Genomic DNA, 14,381 nt, shown 5'->3' on the forward strand with positions numbered 1-14,381 from the left:
TCAGTCCTGTACAGATTCAGTCCAGCTGTAGTACGCTCATGGCTGTCATCAGTCCTGTATAGATTCAGTCCAGCTGTAGTATGCTTATGGCTGTCATCAGTCCTGTACAGATTCAGTCCAGCTGTAGTACGCTCATGGCTGTCATCAGTCCTGTATAGATTCAGTCCAGCTGTAGTACGCTTATGGCTGTCATCAGTCCTGTATAGATTCAGTCCAGCTGTAGTACGCTCATGGCTGTCATCAGTCCTGTATAGATTCAGTCCAGCTGTAGTACGCTCATGGCTGTCATCAGTCCTGTATAGATTCAGTCCAGCTGTAGTACGCTCATGGCTGTCATCAGTCCTGTATAGATTCAGTCCAGCTGTAGTACGCTCATGGCTGTCATCAGTCCTGTACAGATTCAGTCCAGCTGTAGTACGCTCATGGCTGTCATCAGTCCTGTACAGATTCAGTCCAGCTGTAGTACGCTTATGGCTGTCATCAGTCCTGTACAGATTCAGTCCAGCTGTAGTATGCTTATGGCTGTCATCAGTCCTGTACAGATTCAGTCCAGCTGTAGTACGCTCATGGCTGTCATCAGTCCTGTATAGATTCAGTCCAGCTGTAGTACGCTCATGGCTGTCATCAGTCCTGTATAGATTCAGTCCAGCTGTAGTACGCTCATGGCTGTCATCAGTCCTGTATAGATTCAGTCCAGCTGTAGTACGCTCATGGCTGTCATCAGTCCTGTATAGATTCAGTCCAGCTGTAGTACGCTCATGGCTGTCATCAGTCCTGTATAGATTCAGTCCAGCTGTAGTACGCTCATGGCTGTCATCAGTCCTGTACAGATTCAGTCCAGCTGTAGTACGCTCATGGCTGTCATCAGTCCTGTACAGATTCAGTCCAGCTGTAGTACGCTTATGGCTGTCATCAGTCCTGTATAGATTCAGTCCAGCTGTAGTACGCTCATGGCTGTAATCAGTCCTGTACAGATTCAGTCCAGCTGTAGTACGCTCATGGCTGTCATCAGTCCTGTACAGATTCAGTCCAGCTGTAGTACGCTCATGGCTGTCATCAGTCCTGTATAGATTCAGTCCAGCTGTAGTACGCTCATGGCTGTCATCAGTCCTGTACAGATTCAGTCCAGCTGTAGTACGCTTATGGCTGTCATCAGTCCTGTACAGATTCAGTCCAGCTGTAGTACGCTCATGGCTGTCATCAGTCCTGTACAGATTCAGTCCAGCTGTAGTACGCTTATGGCTGTCATCAGTCCTGTATAGATTCAGTCCAGCTGTAGTACGCTCATGGCTGTAATCAGTCCTGTACAGATTCAGTCCAGCTGTAGTACGCTCATGGCTGTCATCAGTCCTGTACAGATTCAGTCCAGCTGTAGTACGCTCATGGCTGTCATCAGTCCTGTACAGATTCAGTCCAGCTGTAGTACGCTCATGGCTGTCATCAGTCCTGTATAGATTCAGTCCAGCTGTAGTATGCTTATGGCTGTCATCAGTCCTGTACAGATTCAGTCCAGCTGTAGTACGCTCATGGCTGTCATCAGTCCTGTATAGATTCAGTCCAGCTGTAGTACGCTTATGGCTGTCATCAGTCCTGTATAGATTCAGTCCAGCTGTAGTACGCTCATGGCTGTCATCAGTCCTGTATAGATTCAGTCCAGCTGTAGTACGCTCATGGCTGTCATCAGTCCTGTATAGATTCAGTCCAGCTGTAGTACGCTCATGGCTGTCATCAGTCCTGTATAGATTCAGTCCAGCTGTAGTACGCTCATGGCTGTCATCAGTCCTGTACAGATTCAGTCCAGCTGTAGTACGCTCATGGCTGTCATCAGTCCTGTACAGATTCAGTCCAGCTGTAGTACGCTCATGGCTGTCATCAGTCTCGTACAGATTCAGTCCAGCTGTAGTGAGCTTATGTAACCCGAAGCGTCCATTCTAGTGGACAGTGGGGGTCCCAACATAATAGAAATAATTAGTAGAATTCCTGTTACCGGATGTATTCCTTATATGAGCGAACGATGAGTGAAATTATTTATCTTCCTTTGAATTTCTCTTTTTATATGCAAATTTCCATTCTTTGTTGGGGGAAGAGGTGATTAATGATATCTTTGGTGTAAGTATTTGGCACGCTGGGTCCGGATGATTGCTGGACTGTACTGTGTATCCGCTGAATCTGACGGCTCGGATGCGGAATAGCGGTATTTTTAGCAGGGATATAGATGACGTTTCTTTCCTTATTTTAGGCTCGGTCCGCCCCCTCCATTGTGCTCCACTTTAGAGCTGTAGATAGAAATGGGACTTGTTCTCATATTAAGACTTATTTTTCTCATTGTGTCCTGTTTAACATTTCTACACAGGGGAAGGAAGGGTCATTCATGGTCCGGGATTCAAGACAGCCAGGGATGTACACAGTGTCCATCTTCACCAAATCATTAGGGTAATTGTTGAACTGTCCACCCGTTATATCTCTGTTTCTGACCTATGTTTATATCAATCCAGGGGCTCCATAGCAAAGGTCCAAATTGGCATCCCCCATCCACGGGCCCACAGCTGCCTTTAAACAACCCATCAGGTTCTGGTGCTCGCAGCACCACAGCATCTAAGGGGTTTACTTGCTGCAATCAGACCTAACTTCGATTACAGCAAGTGCTTGCTGTGTAAAACAGCCAGCGCCCGCCAGGTATGAAGAGAGCTCAGTACATGGCCCCGTTTCATAGAAACTCGGACTGGCCCACAGGAGAACTGGAGAATCCTCTGGTAGGCCGCTGTGAAGGAATGCTAATGAACAGTGATTTTACACTTGATTCACAATTTGCAGAAAAAGTCAGTCATTAAACAAGATAGCCAAATTAATATTACATAGAAGCAAAAGTAAATTTGTGTTCTACACTTTTTTTGTACATGTAGCTGAACAGCAGGCCCTAAGAATCAATGTCACTGGTGGGCCTGTCTCAACCCAGTCCGACACTGCATACAAACCCTGGGGGTTAGATAAGCCTTAGGCTGTGTTCACACTTTGTGTTATTGCTGTGTTTTTATGCAAATGTTAAGCTGTGTTTTAAATTACCAGCAAATGCTATGAGATTTTAGAAATCTCATGCACACCCATTGTTTTTTTATTTTACCTGACTGATTTGGAAAACTGTTGCGTGTCACTTCATTCAGCTTTTTTTCACCCATAGAAAGCAATAAGTATGTGCAAAAATGCAGGTATCAGATTTTGCTGTGTTTTTGGTGCCAAAAAAATCTAATGGAGTTGCATCATGTATTTTTGGGGGGGCACTAAACTTTATCAGCATGCACAAGAGACAATAAAAACGCAGCCCCCTCCAACAAAAAATGCGACAAAAACGCAATGTGTGAACATAGTGTAATAATTATAGGGGATAACTCAGGAGACTCTTTGCGTGGAACAAGACACCTACAGGACACAGTTTTATAAGTGGTAAAGTCTATATTATCACACAGTGATTCAAACAGGTGCAGAGAGAAACTCAAGTCCACAACACTTGGTGCAAATAATAAACGCAGCTTAGCAGTATATAGGAAACTTCAGAGGGAAATGCAATCACACAGAAAGTCTATGAAGCACAGTTATTCTTGAGGAAACTTGACACGAATAAATCCTTGTCTTAGTCCAAACACAGATAGATATGCTTATAAGGCAGTTCAAATAATATCTTAGCTCAACCAGGGAGGCCTGGGTAATAGTCTCGGGTTATTGCAGCAGAAGCAGCAGCTTACATGTCCAGCAAATGCAGATGAAGTAAACATGAGCAGCAGATGAAGGAGGATTACTGGAAACTGGTGTATGCAGCAGGAACTCAGAGCAGAGTAGCAGGATCACCACACAGGTTCACAGGAGCAGGTATATAGCCAGGGAGTCATCAGAGGTCAGGAGCTGGATGCAAGGCAGAATACTCTAGCACAGACTGAAGGCTGGGGTGGAGTTTTATAGCAGGAAGACACAGTGCACATGAGACCAAAGACGCCATCTTGGAAAAGGGCAGTAATGCACAAAAGGTAATAAAAAATGTTCAGAGTCCTGACACAGTCTAAAGCTTCTACTATCGATAAATTAAAAAAAAACAACACAAAAATTGGCTGCAAAAAAATCTCTACCTACTGCCACAATGGGCAGACACTGAAAAACAGGGGGTGACCGCTCAAGAACACTATGTCAAACCAACCCGATTGGCTAATAGACCCTCCCAAATTAACCCCTGTAGCCTACAGTACCAGGTCCTTCCCCCAACAGCAGACCTGACCTTCTACTTTCCTATGGATCCCCCCAACACAGCGCCACTCATGTACGTAGGCTGTATTTGGTATTACAGCTCAGTTGACCATTCAAGCGAGTCTCATTCTGTAAATTTTCTTTCAAAGGGACGGTATTCACACGGTGAAACATTATCATATCCGGGAAACAAGCGATTCCCCTCCACGTTATTATTTGGCTGAGAAGATTGTGTTTTCCAACATCCCTGAGCTCATTCATTACCACCAACACAATGGCGGTGGTAAGTATTGTGTGGGAAGGACTCAGTTAGTTATGGTGGTAAAAAGGTTGTAAGCCATCGGATCATCGTAAATATTCAGATTGGTAATGCCATTGTTGCAGGTCTGGTGACAAGGTTGCGTCACCCGGTTTGCTGCTGGAAGGAGACCACCCCCATAACGGCAGGACTGAGCTACGGTGAGGCTGATTCCTGGATGTCTGCTTTGGGTGATATCACAAGTTTCTTAGAAAAATGGCACACAAAAATTTTTTTTTAACAATTTTTGTAATTTTGCTTACAGAGAGTTATTCTAGGAGGCCATATTCACTGCGTAACACAGCCGATGTATATGGTAGCCATCCAGTATTTGTGTGGGAGACCTGTTGTACCCAGACTGGTGACTTTTTTTATTTAAAGGAAATCTGTTGCCAGTTTTTTCAATGTAATCTGACATCAGTGCAAAGTAGAGACCCTGATTCCAGCGATATATCATGTAGTTTACTGGGTGCTGCAGTTGTGATAGAATCACAGTTTTCTCTTCTGCAGAACTCGGAACGCTGAGCTGTGTATAACCCCGCCCACACCACTGATTGGCAGCTTTTTGTGTACACTGACAGAAAGCTGCCAATCAGTACTGGGGGCGTGGTTGGACCAGGAGGCACGAGATACCTAGTCCTGTAGAGAAAATCTCCTGCTGATAAAACACTGATTTTCTTGAAACCGCCTAGTAAGTGATACATCGCTGGAATCAGGATCTCAGCCCCAACATCATGTTGCCCTCGGATTACATAGCAAAAACCTGCTGACAGATTCCTTTTAATGGAAGGAGAAATCTCAGTATGACCTCTGGATATCGTAGAGACAAAGTCCCCTAGTCAACACGCCATAGCAGATGACTCCCTCCTTGCTCATTGCAGCCCCACCATGTATGATAGGGATGGCCATTCATTGATAGCCCCTTGTAACAGTCACTGTAAGGAGAATGTATGGCCAGTTGTAGCACTTAATGGTAATACCAGAAGTTCCACGGAGGTTTCACAAGCCAGAGCTTCGTCAATCCACCGATCAACAGGTCAGCATGAATTTACAAAGCGATTGCCTAAATTAGACCTTTTGACAAAATAATTTCCAAAATGTAAAGTTCCATCACTTTATGATTGGACCCCCAAAATGTTTTTTTTTTTTTTTTTTTTTTTAAATGGGGCCATGCTGCACAGGAAAAAAAAAAAGCGCAGAGGATTATGGGGGTCCCAAAGATGGGGTCACTAATTCCTTTTTTAGGTCCGACCATCAGGGTTATCTTGTTTCTTGAAATATACTACAATGTTGAAGTCATCCCTTTCATTCTTCCTTAGGAAAATGGGAAATCGACCCCACCCACTTGACTTTTGTCCAGGAGATCGGCAGCGGCCAATTTGGGGTGGTCAAACTGGCGTCTTGGCAAGGAACAAGAAAAGTGGCGGTAAAGATGATTCGGGAAGGAATGATGTCCGAGGAAGACTTTGTGGAGGAAGCACAGGTGTTAATGTAAGGGCCCTGTGTGGCGGGGGGTACAAGCTACACACATGTGAATAGGCAGAGCTGCAGTGTAAAGCATGGAGGACACACAGAGCAGTAGGCGCAGCATCTGATGAAGCAGGAGCGTCCTTATGTCCCATAACATTGCATGTACATTATTTTATCGTCTCATTATGTTCTATAGGAAGATCTCTCATCCTAAACTAGTGCAGCTACTGGGGGTCTCTACCCAACAAGTGCCCATCGTCCTTGTATTTGAGTTTATGGAACACGGCAGCCTGAACGACTTCCTGCGGAGGAATCGGGGCACTCTGACGCGGAGCACGGCGCTGGGCATGTGCCAGGATGTCTGTGAAGGGATGGAGTATCTGGAGGCCTCGAACTTCATACACAGAGACCTGGTATGTACCCCATCTCACCGGATTCTCCGGACCCCATCCATCCGCCATTCCAGTCATCTGTGATCGCTGGACGGGAGCCTGAGAACCGCCACCCGATGGCATCCGACACTCTTCTTTCGATTACCCGGTCTGGCGCAACGTCACGTCTTAAGGATGAAGTGCGCCGGTCCAGCAAACTATTCAGTGGGTTGTTATATCAGCTATCCATAGGATAGGTGAGAAATGTATGATCGCTGGAGGTCTGACTGCTTAGACCCCACCGGTCCTGAGAAGGGTGGGCCTAAAGTAATCTGTGTGAATGGAGCGCTAGTGAGCATGTGCGACCGCTGCTCCATTCACTGTCTATATGTAGAAGTGGTGGTCGCACATGCTCACTATTGTTCACCTGACACAGGAGATTTTGGGCCCACCTTTCTCGGGATTGGCAGTGGGCCCCCAACGATCATACCTTTATTATACCCTGGAGGGACAATGACTTTAATATTAATAAAAACTTCTGAAAATATCCAATTCAATTGATTAAAGGTAATTTGTGACCAGGATGTTGCAGCCCTATCTGAGAACATCATGATGTAGTGGAAAATATTCTGATTCCAGCGATGTGCCACTTACTGGGCTGCTTGCTGCAGTTTTGATAAAATCACAGTTTTCTCTCTGCAGATCTAGCAGTTCTCTGAATGCTGAGTTGTGTATAACCCCGCCCACATCACTGATTGGCAGCTTACTGTGTACACTGTGCATAGGCAGAAAGCTGCCAGTCAGTGCTGGGGCATGGTTGGACTACCTGGTCCTCTAGGGATAAAACTACAGCAAGTAGCCCAGTATGTGACATATCGCTGGAATCAGGATCTTTTTCCCTACATCATGCTGCTCTCAGATCAGGTAGCAAAACGTTGGTGACAGGTTCCCTTTAAGACAAGAACATGTCGACTTTGATGAGTTTTTCAAGGAGGAAGGGGGGAAGTTATAAGAACCTTTAAAATTGACTTTTCTGAAAATGCGTTTATAGAGTAAAGAGGTTGTTTCATCTTGACCGAGGGGAGAGCTGAAAAAAGCAGTTCATTGCAGTTCCTACATTCTTCCTGTAGTGGCCGCAACAGGGAAAATAAGCAGCTGGAAGCCATAAAAAATGATCAAAATCATCCAGATCACCTGTTTGCCAAGGGTCTGGGGAGCTGCTAATTAAAGGTGCTGTCTGTGATAAGACTACTCCTTAAATTTATGAGTTATGTATATATTAAAGTGCATTTTAAACATGTAGATTATATCTCAGAAATGTCCTATGGGGTCTTTTCAGGCTGCCCGGAATTGCCTGGTTGGAGAATCATTTGTCGTTAAAGTATCAGATTTTGGCATGACAAGGTAATTATTATTATAATTATTATTACTATTATTATTAATTAATTATTCTAATTATTATTATTAGTATTAATTATTATTATTACTATTATTAATAAATCATTCTAATTATTATTATTATTATTATTATTATTATTATTATTATTAATCCTTCAGAATTCTATTTTATCAAAAGGATAGGTTGAAATTAAATGGTTAAATTGGGTTTCTGTCCTTAAACCCTGGGGCCCTTTTTGTATGTGAACATTGGGGGTCCCAGCAATTGAACCAAAGCTGATCATACTGTACATTGGTGGTATATCCTAACCATATGCTATCAGTCTTTTACTTTAGATTACTCATTTAACTCATGTTGGACCTCTAACTTTTACTTTTGTGTATAAGGGAGATCTACTTTAGACAAACCCTGCACTGGCAATCCCACCAAACAGCTGAAATGTGCAGGGAAATCGCACAGTTTTCAACAGAGAGAGAGAAAAAAGCCACTACCCATCTCCTACAGCAGTGGGTTGTCTCCCCTAAAAACTGTGGGGGTTCCGGCTCTCTGGTAGAGAAATGGATGCTCACAGGTATCTCAAAACAGAAAAAAAAAGTTTATGGTCCTTCATAAACTTTACAGCTCAAAAAATGAAAACAGCCTTTCTTCAGCACAAATGAATAATAAAACAGTCGTTTCTTCAGCACAAATTAACAATAAACAGTCCTCTCTCTGGTAAGGAAAAGGAAATTAAATAGTCTCACCAACTTGGTATTACAGGCACTTCTCAGTCTCTAGCATAGACTATCCACCATGAACGGTCTTTCTCCAGCTCCAACACAACACACGCACTGCTGAGGTATTCCCAGACTGAAGTATGGGAGCGACCATTCCCACCCAGGCTCTTTTGGTCGCTCCTAAATCTGGACCCAAAATCCAGTCAACATGAAAAAACATCTCAGTAACACATACCTGCATCCAGGACCCTACCTCCTGCTTTCTTACAACAAATAGGGCATTGAAAATTCCAACTGTTCCATCCTTCTTTTCCCCAACACAGTATGTTGGGGAAGAGTCGGAAATCCCTATGCACATCAGATGGTCAACTGGTCCTGGAAAAATTAGGGGGTCTAGTCAACTTCTATCTGATGTGTATGAGGTTACAATTAATAACGGAGCCATGGCAGCTCTGCTGGATCCATATCCAAATGGATAATGACAAATTGTGATCCTTTTGATGTATACTGGGTTTATCAGGTTTCCAGACTGGTTCCGGTGTTTTTGCCGGTAAGAAAAGCCAGATATATAGTCTACCTCTCAAATCCGTTTTTTTGTATTATTGTCTTATATACTGTATTATACAGTGGTTCTCTTTAATCTGTATAATCCTCTGGAGTTTGCCAAACACATATGCACTGAAATTTAAGAATTTCTGTTACTTTTTTTAGGTTTGTTCTTGATGACCAGTACACGAGCTCATCCGGCACAAAATTTCCAGTGAAGTGGTCAGCTCCAGAGGTGTTCAGATATGGCCGCTACAGCAGCAAGTCCGACGTGTGGTCCTATGGTGAGTTTTAGTCTCTTTTTACACACACACATATATATATATATATATATATATATATATATATACCGTATATATATACACAGTATATAATAATATGATGTTCTGTATATTCTTTTGAGCAGGCGTTCTGGTTTGGGAGGTCTTCAGCGAAGGGAAGACCCCATTTGAACACCTTAGTAATGCAGATGCTGTGGAAGAGATATCAAATGGCCTGAGGCTCTTTAAACCCAAGATGGCATCAGAGAAGTTCTACCAGTTCATGAACAGCTGCTGGCTGGAGGTAAGTAGATATTCACACTGGGCATGTTTTGGGCCATATGGTGGCCAAAAAATTGATCCACTGCTAAACCTCAGAGAGGCGCCAAGAGATCTTGTTATAAGGCCACAGGATTCTCTTTTTGGGCTCAGAAAACACCATATTAAAAAAGCCTGCCCGCTGCTTATCTAGACATGGCTGCGATACGGACATATGTACGCAAACACTATGTAACTGCACTCTGCATAAAGTAGTGCAGAAATTAGCTGTTCTTGATTCCTGCTGCTGACAGATCAGTGTTGTGAAACCCCAAATGCTGCTCTGTTGTTGCTTGCTGCATACAGCAAAGGATTATCTTCTGCCATATGCATCAAAAGAGCAGCCTTTGCTGGAGGCAGAGCAGAACATTGCTGGCAAGAAGCTAGCTGAGAGAGACTATGCTGCGTATGATTGACCAGGAGTACTGAAACTACAGCAGACCCTGAAAGGGGATCTTTTAGGTGGTGATATGTGCAAAATTGGGGCAGATTTAAAATTGAGTTACATTGGTATAAATTAATATATATGTGTGTGTGCATTATTAGAAGACCACATTGTGATTTTGGGAATAACCCTTTAAGGAAGAGGGCCATATACAATACTGTGTTTTGAATAATTTGTCCCAGAGTTCTCTGGGGAACATATTTTTTTCTTTTCATTGGTCATTTTTTTTGCACTGTAACTAGGGAATCAATAGTAGGTCCACTTACAGGAGAAAACAGCCCCCAGATGTGCCACACGGCACTGAAAGAACTGATCTGGGTCTGCTATGCAGGGCAGAGACTCAGCCATCATGTGATCGCTAGGTCCTACAGAAGTATCAGCAGGGCAATGCATAGCGCTCACTGAGTCGGCAAAATGGAAGACAGAAGCAGTAATAAACCGCTTCTGTCTTCTCCGCAGGGTCCATGGCTGTATGTGACAGTAGGAGATACCTGACTTGCTCGTGCTAGATTAATCCTGTCCTGAAAATGTATGGTTCTTGGTCATTATCAGGTTAAATTTCAGGCAACCCATTGATTTATATAGTGTAGTGTAATACTTCATTTCTCCTCTGGAGGAGCTGTAGGGAAATGGAACACTTAATTTCTGGTTTAATCAAAGGCTGCAGATGAACACATATCTACTGTACTTTGTCAGCCATAGACATATGATGGATGTCAGCTGAATAGTCAATATTCTGACAACTGTTAGCCTCAATTCTACCATAAATGTCCTCTTAGCATGGAGATCAGCAGCCGGCAGACATCTTGGGGTCCGCTGAACTCTGAAAGAGAAATTAGGAATATATTATGCAAGGAATACCATCACTATCTGTACGATGCTTCAAGAAATATCTATTTATTTGCAACTTTTCTCCATTTTTTTCCTTTATTTTTTGACAGAACCCGGAACATCGCCCATCATTCTGCCGTCTGATGAAAGAGATCACTGATATTGCAGAGATTGAAATGTGACCAGCATGAACATATCCCGATATCTTGGTTGATCTTGTCTTTATTTTTTTCTGTGTATTTCCGTCACTGCACCATATAGCGGTACATATACTGTGCACCATGTGGTATACGGACATATTATGGTTATTATAGCCTAATAATAGGATGCATGTGTAGGACATGCCATGTACAGGCAATTGATAGATAGGACGGTTTGTTCGCTGCTGTCAGGTTTTCCAAGAAAAAATGCCTGGTGGTAGCAAATCGGCCAGTTATCATGCCCACCTTAAACCAAAACGTCCGCCCAATGCCAGCGAATAGCATGTGATCTTCTCGTCATGCACACAGATCGCAGTGCCATCTGCTGGTCAGAAGTGGTACTGCAAGAATTGCGGTTCTTCATCTCGTTTCTTTGTATATGTAGTACAGTATTTATCTTCCATATTTTGAAGCATTTCATGTAACCACAATTTTTTTGTTGGCAATTGCCACATAAATAGACTCCTGTATTATCAATAGTGCATGTTTGGAGGGGGCACCATGTTACATATTTTGCTTTAGGGTCCCAAATCCTCAATTTTGCACCTCTTGCTTTGCATATTGGATACATGGATCGCTATGATTTCAATTTAAATGATTGTAAGCAAGGCCGTATATAGCGATTTGAGGCTACTATGGGTTTATATTGTAGCTCTGTAGGCCACACGTAATCCATGAGAACTATAAAAAGAAATTATAGTATAGTCCAATTTATACTGCTTCTTTACCCACTTAAGAGCCACTTCTTCCCTTCGCTGCTGCCTCTTGAACTCATCGTTCCCACAGAAATAGAGTTAAAATCTGTCTTGGCCGAAAACAAACTGCCATCTCACTGAGGGATCAGGTCTATGGAGAAGGCACAGGGAGAAAACAAGAGATCCCTTAGTAGCTTTTTAGTAAGTGTTTATCTCACCTGAGTGCTGGATTCACAGCCACACTGCTCAGTACTACTGTATAATGTCCTCCATGCTGCTGCTACTGCTGTGCTAACACGAATAGCACTCGTACATGTAAAACAGATGTCTGAATGAGCCCTTATATTCATTAACCCCTTAACAATCGCCGATACGCCTTTTAACGATGGTAGTTAAGGGTACTTAAACCACAGTGCCATTAATTAATGCGCTGTAGAAAAAGTGTATAGCACCCCCCAGAGTCGGATTTTCTCTGGGGTCTCGGTTGCCGGGGGTAGCTGAGACCTCAGAGAACATGATTCAGGTCGGTTTTTACCGACCCTGGTTTTGTGATCACCGTTACTAACCGTGTAACGGCAGCCGCAAAAAAAAAAAGTCTGATGTGCCATTTAATTTCTATCTCCTCTGATGTGATTGCACATCAGAGGGGAGAGAAATAGGGTCCCCGATCCTCCCCCCCTGTCCCCCCTGGCGCCGCCATCTTTTTTCGGGAAGAAAATTGTGGGCGCATGCGTAGTGCACCCGCCAAGATCTCCCGACAAAAATAGGAAGATTTTTCCTGTTGGTTCATTTTGGTCACTGTCATAAACCCTATCACAGTGATCAAAAGAAAAAATAGTAAATAACCCCCCCCCTCCCTTTAGCACCCCCTTAGTTAGGAAAAAATAATAAAATAAAGAAAATATATTTATTTTCATTTTCCAATTAGGTTTACAGTTGGGCTAAAGTGAGTTGGACTAAAGTTAGGGTTAGGGTTGGGGCTAAAGTTAGAGTTGTGATTAGGGTTAGGGTTGGGATTAGGTTTAGGATTATGGTTAGGGTTGGGATTAGGGTTAGGGGTGTTTTGGGATTAGGGTTTGATTAGGGTTATGGTCAGGGTTGGGATTAGGGTTAGGGGTGTGTTGGGGTTAGGGTTGTGATTAGGATTATGGATAGGGTTGAGATTAGGGTTAGGGGTGTGTTGCAGTTAGGGTTGGAGTTAGAATTGGGGGGTTTCCACTGTTTAGGCACATCAGGGGTCTCCAAACGCGACATGGCTCCATCATTGATTCCAGATAACTTTGAGTTCAAAAAGTCAAATGGTGCTCCCTCCCTTCCGAGCTCTGCCATGTGCCCAAACAGTGGTTTACCCCCACATATGGAGTATCAGCGTACTCAGGACAAATTGAACAACAACTTTTGGGGTCAAGTTTCTCCTGTTATTCTTGGGAAAATGATTTTTTATTTTCACGGCTCTGCGTCATAAACTTCTGTGAGATAGCTGCGGAGACACCATCACGTGTTTCTCAACACAAGCAGTGAATAGCCAGACCTTTCCCCGGGAAGGAACAACCACGGGAAGGGCAGCAGCATCCCATAAAGGAAAGCATCCAATACAGGAAAACCACCTATGCCAAGCATGGTATCCATCCACAGACAGCTGTTTCGGGGTGTTTGCCCCTCATCAGTGTGGAGTAGGAATCTGGCTATTAGGAGCAGTGCCTAGTAAAAGGCTGTGAAGGAACAGATGATTGGCCTCGGGGAGACCAAAACATCCAACACCGCGGAGACACCATCACGTGTTTCTCAACGCAGTGATCCAGAACACTGCCCCCATCCCTTATGGGAAATATGCAAACGCATGTAGGATAGCTGCGGAGACACCATCACGTGTTTCTCAACGCAAGCAGTGAATAGCCAGACCTTTCCCCGGGAAGGAACAACCACGGGAAGGGCAGCATCCCATAAAGGAAAGCATCCAATACAGGAAAACCACCTATGCCAAGCATGGTATCCATCCACAGACAGCTGTTTCGGGGTGTTTGCCCCTCATCAGTGTGGAGTAGGAATCTGGCTATTAGGAGCAGTGCCTAGTAAAAGGCTGTGAAGGAACAGATGATTGGCCTCGGGGAGACCAAAACATCCAACACCGCGGAGACACCATCACGTGTTTCTCAACGCAGTGATCCAGAACACTGCCCCCATCCCTTATGGGAAATATGCAAACGCATGTAGGATAGCTGCGGAGACACCATCACGTGTTTCTCAACGCAAGCAGTGAATAGCCAGACCTTTCCCCGGGAAGGAACAACCACGGGAAGGGCAGCATCCCATAAAGGAAAGCATCCAATACAGGAAAACCACCTATGCCAAGCATGGTATCCATCCACAGACAGCTGTTTCGGGGTGTTTGCCCCTCATCAGTGTGGAGTAGGAATCTGGCTATTAGGAGCAGTGCCTAGTAAAAGGCTGTGAAGGAACAGATGATTGGCCTCGGGGAGACCAAAACATCCAACACCGATGAGGGGCAAACACCCCGAAACAGCTGTCTGTGGATGGATACCATGCTTGGCATAGGTGGTTTTCCTGTATTGGATGCTTTCCTTTATGGGATGCTGCC

At 44.0% G+C, this 14,381-nt stretch overlaps 1 protein-coding gene across 1 annotated transcript in view; it reads left to right on the top strand.

Annotated features, from left to right (window-relative positions):
• The window catches only part of ITK (IL2 inducible T cell kinase), a 48,062-nt gene extending 35,247 nt beyond the window's left edge, over window positions 1-12,815 (top strand). Inside the window, exons 10-18 of the mRNA XM_077266426.1 lie at window positions 2,354-2,433; window positions 4,383-4,516; window positions 4,618-4,692; window positions 5,851-6,022; window positions 6,198-6,414; window positions 7,712-7,776; window positions 9,199-9,317; window positions 9,440-9,597; window positions 10,998-12,815. Coding sequence (XP_077122541.1) covers window positions 2,354-2,433; window positions 4,383-4,516; window positions 4,618-4,692; window positions 5,851-6,022; window positions 6,198-6,414; window positions 7,712-7,776; window positions 9,199-9,317; window positions 9,440-9,597; window positions 10,998-11,069 — 1,092 coding nt within the window. The 3' untranslated portion in view covers window positions 11,070-12,815. The remainder of the gene's footprint in view (window positions 1-2,353; window positions 2,434-4,382; window positions 4,517-4,617; window positions 4,693-5,850; window positions 6,023-6,197; window positions 6,415-7,711; window positions 7,777-9,198; window positions 9,318-9,439; window positions 9,598-10,997) is intronic.
• Window positions 12,816-14,381: the final 1,566 nt, after the last annotated feature.

Source organism: Ranitomeya variabilis, chromosome 5 (assembly GCF_051348905.1).
Source record: "Ranitomeya variabilis isolate aRanVar5 chromosome 5, aRanVar5.hap1, whole genome shotgun sequence".
Taxonomy (NCBI): domain Eukaryota; kingdom Metazoa; phylum Chordata; class Amphibia; order Anura; family Dendrobatidae; genus Ranitomeya; species Ranitomeya variabilis.